Source organism: Citrus clementina, unplaced genomic scaffold (genome assembly GCF_000493195.1).
Source record: "Citrus clementina cultivar Clemenules unplaced genomic scaffold, Citrus_clementina_v1.0 scaffold_4, whole genome shotgun sequence".
Classification (NCBI taxonomy): Eukaryota; Viridiplantae; Streptophyta; class Magnoliopsida; order Sapindales; family Rutaceae; genus Citrus; species Citrus x clementina.
In genome coordinates, this window is record NW_006262274.1 from 10026530 (window position 1) to 10036834 (window position 10305).

The 10305-nt window shown below is 35.5% G+C and overlaps 2 protein-coding genes and 1 pseudogene across 2 annotated transcripts; all 3 read right to left on the reverse strand.

Moving 5' to 3' along the window:
* Positions 1 to 1048: 1048 nt before the first annotated feature.
* On the reverse strand, positions 1049 to 3110 carry LOC112099073 (annotated as a pseudogene).
* A 1682-nt stretch (positions 3111 to 4792) lies between these two features.
* Positions 4793 to 6288, reverse strand: LOC18043652 (protein STRICTOSIDINE SYNTHASE-LIKE 10). The gene is made up of 2 exons (XM_006436639.2): positions 6011 to 6288; positions 4793 to 5594 (listed from the first exon to the last, which is right to left on the reverse strand). Exons 1-2 carry the CDS (start codon positions 6271 to 6273, stop codon positions 4841 to 4843), a joined length of 1017 nt encoding a protein of 338 aa, XP_006436702.1. The 5' UTR covers positions 6274 to 6288; the 3' UTR covers positions 4793 to 4840.
* A 1266-nt stretch (positions 6289 to 7554) lies between these two features.
* LOC18043653 (uridylate kinase) lies at positions 7555 to 8885 on the reverse strand. Its single transcript, XM_024186176.1, has 4 exons — positions 8838 to 8885; positions 8641 to 8732; positions 7948 to 8183; positions 7555 to 7775 (listed from the first exon to the last, which is right to left on the reverse strand). The coding sequence occupies exons 1-4, from the start codon at positions 8883 to 8885 to the stop codon at positions 7555 to 7557; spliced, it is 597 nt and encodes a 198-aa protein (XP_024041944.1).
* Positions 8886 to 10305: the final 1420 nt, after the last annotated feature.

Sequence of the window (10305 nt, forward strand, 5' to 3'; positions counted from 1 at the left end):
AGTTGAACCATCGGCTTTCATGTCTAGCTTAATGCTTATTCCTAAAGCATCCAAAGATTCCTTTAGGACTTTCTGTTGGTGGAAACATGAAGGCAATTCATGAAAGATCGACCCTTACTTTTTGGATGGGTCTCGGATTTGTACAGAGGAATTATAGAGTTAGCTGTGGACTTGGAGCAAGAAAACTCAGAATAATGCACTCGGAAGTGGTTGCAAATTATAGTTGCCCAGGTTCAAATATATTTTCATTTAGATTCAAAAATAGCATGTCGCATAGCCATTCTTTTCCGGAATAAAATTAGTTTGTGTACAGTTTTATGAGTAGTTAATTGCTGTGACAAATGTTTTGACTGTGACAAATGTTTTGACAGCATCCATGTACAACAAACTGATTTTGATACAGTTTTGTATTTAGAAAATAAGCTGTCTCTTTTTGTTAATGCTTTTGACATGTGGGTTATGGCTTTTGCTTCGTTTAAGTGTTATTTCATCTCAAACAGGAGTAGAAACGTTTTAGTTATTTTATCAGCGTCTTTAGTCTAGTGAGTAGCGAATCATTAATCCTAGAATCATTATGTACTTTCTCAGTCCAAATTAATCAAATATTGATGGGATCGGATTTGATTTGATCGCAACGTAGAAAAATTGTTAACATTTGTTATCGAATATGGGTTTACTTTAGCTTATAATAGTGCCTATAAATGTAATATAAATAAAAAAAAATTCACATCCATTTCATTTTAATTATGTTCTGGTTTCAAAATTTGCTCACTTTTTAGATTGAAGATAAATTTTGTTCTCGACTCCCCAGTGCAAGGAGTAAGTGCGACTGCTGATGGTAATTAACATTTTGGGTTCCTTTTTGGTGGTGCCTATTTCTTGCTTGGTTTTTGTTCATCCATGTATGCCTAATTAAAATTTCAATAAAAATACAGAGTACTTATTTTATGCACCTGAAAAGATTTAAATGAAAATTGCAGTATTGTCAAAATGTGAGAACGACAAATAATCAATGCATAATAAATAAACGAGTTTAGCTAAGCCTTGATTACAACAACGAAAGGCTGCATTGGAGACCCTGCAGACAGATATCCATCATGTTCTTCAACTTCGCTAACCCTGGAAATTTCGAAAGCTGAGCAAAAGGTTGCGGAGAGAATGTAACTCTCTCACCTTGAATCCAAAATTTTAAAATCTTCATCGAATTCGATTCAGCAACTGGTAGGAATGATTTATCTTTGTTTAGGGTTACGCCATTTGGAAATGCTAGGCCTCTTTGTAGGACTGTCAGCACTTTACTGCAAGTATCGTATCTCAACAACCTCCCACTTCTATCTCCACTATCGATCAACATAGAATATTGCCTCCTTTGAAAGTACATGCTGCTGTCAATTAAATATACAGCTCCGGTAGTGGTATCAATGCCCAAAGCATTTGTAAAGCAAAAAGAGATTCAGCTGAAGAGCAAGTTGTTTCGCTGGGCCGACGACCATCAATCCAAAGTATGCATCAGCTATGTACAAATCACATGTTACACGGTTGAATTTAATGCCCATTGGCAAAGGTTCTAAAGTTGTGTTGGTCGAGACATCACATATCTTCCGAGGCCGCCTAATTAAGCCAGATACAAATTTGAAATTCCGTTAGCATAACTGAAGAAAATGCATAAAAAATTCCTGTAAGCGCAAAGAATATGTATGGTGAGACTCTTATTTCTTTTCCTTTGTTCCATTTTCTATGCCATTGTAATTATCATATGAGTGAACATTTGGGTGAAACTAAAGCTGCTTGAGGTCTATCTATATCTTAGAAATTTAACAACATTACTAGCCTATATGTGATGTTACAAGAATCGGACATAAGAGAGTGAAATGCTATATATCTATTTAGAGAGTATTTTGAAAATAAAACGACTATTTATTAATTTGCTAGAGTCTCACCTAGAGTTTTTTTTTTTTCTTTTTCAATCTTAAAGGACCCTAAGAATCTCTTCTTGACGTTTAATTTGCTATAACAGCACAGGAAGCACTGTAAAAATGCTACCCTAACAATAACCTTTGCTATACATAATAGGACAACACAATAACGAGCGTGCATGTAAATTCATGCTATAATACAATAATATAAATCAGACACACACACATGTTATAAACAAATTCACACACACGTTATAAACAAATTCTTACCTGTATGGAGTGGTAGTGGCAAATTCAGTCCAACCAAATTTTGAGCCTTGTCACTTGAGAATTCTACCGTCGGAAACACCGGCGTAGGACCCTTCGCCATTACAATCGAAAGCAAGGCTTTCGGGACCTACTACTCCGGGCGGAAGCTGACGCTCAAGATGGTGGTTGCCGTTGCGGCTGTGGCCAGCATTGGAAGGTAAGCTGAAACTATGAATATATATATAGTAAGAGCAAGAAAAGAGAAAACGATGAGAAGAGAGTTTTTCATTATTGCAATCGAAAGAAGTAAGTTTTTGAATTGTGTAATTGTGAGGCGTTGATATAAATTGGTATTTATTTTAGTTGGTTTTTTCTAATAATTTTCTACTTAAGATTTTGATTCATTTGACTGGTTTGGATTCGGATTGAATGTAAACTCAAACGTTAGTTAAACTAGCGTAATGAAAACAACAAAAATACAAGAATCTAAAACTATCCTATGTTATTTTACTTATTCTTCTTTATCATTCTATTTTATGCAGACCACTCCTTTGGTTTGGTTCTTACCACAGGAAGAATTCATTTTATTAACAAAAAAAAGAGAGAAAAAACAATGGTTGTAAATCTCTATAACTCCTTTTAGCTTCAGGCCTTTAATGGCTTGAATTTAATGGATCTTTTTTTTTTGTTGGGGGGGGGGGAGGTAACATGTGTAGTGGGATAGTTTGATGGTGGCTTGTCATATGGTGGAACTAGCATAATAAAATAAATGAATGTTTCAAAACTTATAATTAATTATTATTAATGATTATATATTATTGGATTTAAATAGAAAGATTCACTATTCTTCTTAGTATTAGTAGACTCTCACATCCTACAAAGCCTAACCCTTATCATCCAATTATCTTTATCATTGTTCAACTCATGAAGCAAAAAGTACTCCATGAAGCACACAATACCAAAAATTCAAATAAATCAAACAATAAAATATAAGAATTTTTCTAAAGAGGATGTTGGTTAAATAATTAAAAAAAAAATCAAACACAACAAATCTTAAATATTTAGTGTTTAGAGAGTTTGAAGAAGTCAAAAGCCATTAAATAAAAGGTTGCATAATTAAATATGGGATTATGACATTAAAATTAGGCTTTAGTAGCATTGTTGAGGGAAGATGAAAAAACTTCTCTTCCTATGTTAATTAATTGATGTATTTTAAACCACTAAAGTTTAATTGCTAGTATAATAAAATAAATAAATGTTTCAAAAGACTTATAATTAATTATTATTAATGGTTACATATTGTTGGATTTAAATAAAAAGATGAAGAAGCATGTACAAAGAATATCCACCAATATTTTAGAAAATAGAGAATATAAAAAGATGAGGAATGGTGATATCACATCAGCAGTCGTAACTTTATATAGATATATAGATAATAGGACCGAATAATATTTTTAATATTAAATTTAAGAGGTTATATTGTGGGATCACTAAGAGTTTCACTTTGGACCCATAACTGTGTCACATGACAGAACACTATTATTTGCTGCTAAGATGGTGGGACTGTGCTACGCAACTGCTTAATATTAATAGTGCTGTGGGTGTTTTTTTATTAAATTATTTTTGTTAAACTGCCTTGCTGTCAAGGCCATTGATATTAAACGGAGAGTAGGAGAATTCTCAAGTTAATCAGTCGGTATAATATTAATTGTTTTTTTATTATTTAATTATAGTATTAGTTAACAATGAATTGCTTGCTAGCCTTTCCTATGTAATCCAAATGATCTATTTTATTATTTTAATATTTTCTTGCTCTGCAATGAGTAGAGGCAACTGTTTGTTAAAGAAATCAAACTGTTCGACGAATTGTTTCAATGAATATCTTGTAACGATATCATCGGTGCTTTGCTCTCTGCCGTTAGTGATGAGCAACATGACATGGATTTATGACTCAGCAGAGGGCCATGAGTTCTCTCCAACTTAAGGATAAGATCAAAGGATAGAAGGATCCAAATAAAAGTTGTAAAATGGGAAGAACAACATGTATATTAATCAGCTCTTTGATGGAAATTGATAATAGCCGTTACATTTATTCGGTAGCTCCGCATTGTACTACATTACTATGCATGTTGAGTTCATTTCATTATTACTGTTTCTTTAGATTAAGACTGTATGCGTTTCTTTGATTATTCTTATCAACTCGCTCAAATGAAATTCAGACGAGACCTTTGAATACACTTCTTGAACTTTTTGCACAGAGACAGAATATAATTTAGATGCTAATGGGTTTAGCACTTTAGGTTCTTCTGTTTACGGAAAAGCAGAGTTTTATAATCATAACAACAAGTTTGGGATTTGCTTTAGCATCCGAAATAATCAATTCCTATAAGGATTCTCAAATAAACAACTTTCAGATCCAAAACAACCAATTCCTATAAAGATTCTCAAATAATCAACTTTCTGAATTTATTTTGAGCTCAATTTTATGGTGATGACAGTTTCATGCTTGCTTTTATTTCATGCGTATATGCCTAATTAAAGCAAATTTCAACAAAAATACGGATGACTCATTTTATGCAATTAAAAAAAAAAGAAAAAAGAAAACTGTAGTTTATTGTATTGTTAGAAGTTAAGAACAAAGAAGAATGAAAAGAACCAAAAAGAATCAAGCCTAGCTAAGCCTTGATTACAACAACGTAAGGCTGCACTGGAGATCCCGCGTACAAATATCCACCATGTTCTTCGACTTCGCTAACAGAATCAAGTGCATTTTGTTTATTTCCTTCTAAAACATCAAGGACATTGCCATTGCTGCCATCAAGCTTTACCGCCACAAGATCTGTCTTGTCATTTCCTCTCTTAGTGTTTAGTGCAACCCAAAAGTCTCCGTTCCTGTCTGTCTCGATGTTGTCCGGAAATTGAGCAACTTGAGCGAACGGTTGCGGAGAATATATAACGCTCTCACCTTCAACCCATAACCTTAGAATCCTCCTTGAATCTGATTCAGCAACCAGTAAAAATGATTTGTCTTTACTCAGGGTGACGCCATTTGGAAATGCTAAGCCCCTTCGTAAAACCGTCACTTGTTTGTTGCGAGGATCGTATTTCAATAATCTTCCACTTCTGTCTCCGCTTTCGATCAGCATAGGGTACTGTCTTCTTTGGAAGTACATGCTGCTGTCGGTAAAATAAACAACGCCGGTATTGGGATCAATGTCCAAGGCGTTTGTGAAGCGAAAGGGAATTCTTTCAGCTGAAGAAGCAAGTTGTTTCGCTGGGCCGCCGTTTCTCCCGACGACCATCAAGCCAAAGTATGCATCAGCGATGTAAAGATCGCATGTAACAGGATTGAATTTAATGCCCAACGGCCTCCCACATAAGGGTTCTAAAATCGTGCTGCTTGTGCCATCACATATCCTCCTTAGCCGCCTAATCAAATCGCATGCAAATTTGAAATTCCGTTGGTACATTTGAAAAGAAATAAATTAATAATTCGTAAACTAGATTTAGTTAAATTGCACATACAAATAAATCAAAGTAATATATCTGATGTTAAAAGAATCGCACATAAGATAGTGAAGTGTTTCGTAGATGTTAGTGTTTTCAAACCGAAACGACAATATATTTATTTACTCGAGGTCTGACCTAGCTAGAGTAATTTTCATTTTTCAATTTTAAAGAAATCTAATAAGAACTCTTCGACCCTTCAAATTTGTATAATAGTAGGGTATATATAAAACGATAACATGCGACCGTAGCCTTTTCTATGTACATGAATTTTTTGAAACACAATAACATGCAATGATATAAATTACATACTAACATGTATATATACGAATTCTTACCTGAATGGAGTGGTGATGGCAAATTCAGTCCAACCAAGTTTTGAGTCTTGCCACTTGAGAATTCTACCGTCGGAAACACCGGCGTACGGCCCTTCGCCATTGCAGTCGAAAGCAAGGCTTTCGGGGCCAACTACTCCGGCTGGAAGCTGAAGCTTAAGATGGTGATTGCCTTTGCGGCTGCTGCTGGCATTAGAAGGTAAGCCGAAACTAGGAGAAAGCGTAAGGGCAAGAAAGAAGAAAATGATGAGGAGAGAGTTTTTCATTATCGCAATGTGAGAGTAGTGTAAGTTTGTAGTTGTGATTACTTATACTCGTTTCCTAATAGGTTTCTGTTTAGGATTTTGATTTATTTAACTGATACGGATTCAGATTGAATGTAAACTCAAACCTATTAGGATTTTGATTTATTTAACTGATACGGATTCAGATTGAATGTAAACTCAAATGTTAACTAGACTAGGATAATCAAAACAATAACAATATAAAATTGTAAAGCAGATAAATCCTATTAAAATAGGAATTATTATATTAAATTATTTTATTTATTTTCTTTTATCATCCCTTATCGCCCTATCAGTACGTGTAGACCATATTATAATTTAACATAGCATTACAAGAAGAATTCATTATATTATAGAGAAAAGGAAAGTATGATGGTAAATAAAGTCTTTGTCTCCTTAATTGGATTTTGAATATTTTATAAAAGAAAACAAAACTTATTTTCTTCGTCTTGCTAGTTTGTGTACAGGCTTTTGAGTATATGCCTAATTTACGAAAAAATTAATAAAAATAAACGACTCATTTTATGCACTTTCTGCAAAAAATAAAAGAAAAATGTGGTTTATTGCATTGTTAAAATATAAAAAATAAATAAATATCTACCCTATGACTTAACCCAAGAAGAACTGTATAAATATTCTATCCCATAATAGCATTCCTTAATCCCAGTTTAGATCTTGCTTTACTCACCAAACCTTTACGGGAAAAGAGCAGGTTGGGGGTTTGTCTATTTACCAATTTTGTTTTGTTAAACGGCAGCCTAAAAAAAAGATATTTGGTTACAATTCAACATGAAAATTAGCTTATCGCATCCTCTCGAAAAACTGAAAGGTTGAAAGCAACATGACACCCATGATTTGGAGTCACTCAAAGAAGAGTAAATAGTTTGTGACAACTAAATAATCACATTAAAAATCCTAAAAAAGCAGATGACTCTGCACATTAACAAAGAAAGAAACGTCTGGGAGGGTCGTTGAAGCAATAACTTTCCTACTGAAACCAGCATTTTTCTTCATCATTTATTGGGTAGGTTCTAATTCTACTACAGGATTTACATGTGACACAGGGACATGCTCCAAACTCAGTCATTTATGTTACAGTAGCGAGTTCAAAGTGATGCATTCGATTGCGATTGCTGCATTTCAAATTTCCAATATATACATGTTTTTGACACTGGACCTGCTGTACTTCCATGAAGTTGACATCATGCCTCAAAGCACATCCAGCAGACATTTCTTTTGCATCAACTAATTCCTCCTGATTGGTCAGTCAACGTGCCCACTTGGCCTCCACATAATGCACTTGAAATACGAACCAGGAATCCCATTCTCTTCACAATATGTAATGGCCATTGTGTCCATGGACGTAAAGTTGCCGGAGACTGCCTCCCTGTAAGATATGTGTTCCGGTACTACATGGCCATTACCAGAGTGGGAATCATATATACCATTGACACTTACACCTTTAACCATTGCATCCGCATTAACTGACATGAAAAATATGCAAAGCATGTCATTATTATTTTCCAAGTAAAGCTCCACACAAACAGGTAAAAGGAGAAAGAACACCAGTACTGGCAGTAAACCATGATTACAGCGAGTGATATTATATACAGAAACAAGAGAATGAAATAAAGCTGTTAAGTAGTACAAGCTTACGTTCAGAAGCTCTAAGAGCAGCAGCAGCATCAGTGGTAAAAACCGGATTTCCAGTGCCGGCACCAATGCCACCAAATATCACAACTCTCCCTTTTTCAAGATGTCGGATGGCTCTTTGCCTGCTATATGGTTCATCAACCTCTGGCAAAGCAAATGCACTTTGAACACGCGTCTTAATTTCCAGCTTCTCCAAGGCTGATTGAAGCAATATAGAATTCATAACCGTTGCCATCATTCTGAAGTGAAATCACGGTCACATTGCAAAAGGCATTATAAGGTTGGGAAGAGATATAAGCAACCTACAACTGTATGGATCACTTAGAGCAGCACTAAAGGTATCCAAGGCCTGACCCAGATGATAAATTCAGTATCCAATATAATAGCAATTCAATTTCAACGCTGCATCAATGAAATATAAGCATAAAATGGGAGAAAATGAGGATAGAACTGCGAACTTTGTAACATAATACACAAAACTTCCTAACTCTTTAATGACCATTATGAACATGGTCAACATAATAACATAATAACAAGAATTCCTAATCTATACTGACCATATAAGCATGGTCTGTTAACATAATAAACAAAACATCCTAATTCTTCACAGACTCTACAGTCAACAAGATAGACTCCAACTATAATTGAAAGGTAGAGATGGAAGTTTAAATGCAAGATAAATAACATAGAAATTACCCAATTTGATAAGCTGTGGGTCTATCGAAGCCAGTATCAGAAAGCCATGAATCCCCGCAAAAGAAGTTTCGACCTCCAAGAACAATTGCCACCTAAAGGTCACTTAATAATGAGCATCTACAACCTAAACTTAGAAAAACACAAATAAAGGAACATTTTGAACAATTAAAACATGTAAAAGAGAGTTTAGGCAATACCTCCACCCCAAGACGACAGGCTGATGCTACTTCCCTGGATATCTGCATCACCACCTAATAACACAAACCATATGTAAAACGGTTTCCCCATGTAAAACCAACCATAACACACTGCAAATAAATTGTACATCTAAATACTTCCTTATTCGCAAAATTTAAACCACATCAACTTATACTTAAAAGAGGGCAAAAGAATTGCACCTTGGGGTCGCAATTATGGCAGTTCCCAACTAGCGCAGAACCGCTAATTTTGAACACTACTCTCTGCCATTTTAGATTTTGTTGCGGTTTGGATTTCAAATTATATGTGACTGTAGAAGTGCTAGGAGTATATCTGCCCAAATAAACAATTAAGAATGGACATTTAATCAGACGATAATAACATAATACGAACCCCCTTCTGTAGCATGAGAGAGGTTAGAAAGAAACAATCTCATATTTAAGAAAGCCCATACATACAAAGACACACGGTGCATACAGTGTTGAAACAAATATAAAAACAACCTAGCATAATTGCATTTTAGATGCCCTGCCAATAAAGCATTGTCACTTGGTGAAGTCGCTCGAAGACTAGAAGGGTGTTGCCCAACACTAGAATGTATTGCCTACATAAAAACAATCTAGCAAAATCGCATCTTAGATGCCATGCAATTAAAGCATTGTCACATGGTGATCTCACTCAATATTAGAAGGTTATTGCCGACTAGAGCAATTTAGTTGCGTATACTTTCATTTCACCATACATGCTAAACGAGTTATCCCCAAACAAGATAAACCACTCAGCAAGCTAAATAAACAAAACCCCATCAATTTTACATACTCCGAAAGTCAAGCATAGTATAGTCAGATTGCTGATCCCCTTTAATAGTGATAACTTCTTGGGCGGCCGGGACTTTCATGGCGAGGTAGTGCATGGATACCACCGCTTTAGTTGCTACTAAGAACGGCCTACCCTATATAATATTGTAGGCACCTGGGTGATCTACAATAAGAAAATCAATCATATGAACAACACGGTGAAGTACCTTACCAAGTGCAACAGGCAGCGTAATGATGCCCTTTGGTATAACCATATCTCCGGCGAACCCAATAAGAGGAGTAGCATAGGGGGTGATCTTTGGCGACTCAATCAATACTTGATCCAAGGCACTTTTGAAAATGATGTCAACGGAGCTGCTGGTATCTACAAGAGTGCTTGCTACCTTACCGGTGGCAACCTTCAACGTAATTACTAAGGCATCGTCATGGGGGTACGAGATACCCTCCGCATCTTTTTCTGTAAAAATGATAGGCGGGGGATGGTGGGGTACCTTCGGTGTACCCCATTCATTAAGGTTGACTTCTCTGCTAATATTGGTGGTTATCGACAACGATCTACCATAGCCTTTGATAGCCCTCCTAGATTGGCCTGCTAAAGTCGGCCCGCCCATGATCATTTGGACATATACGCCTTTCTTATATCCCAGGG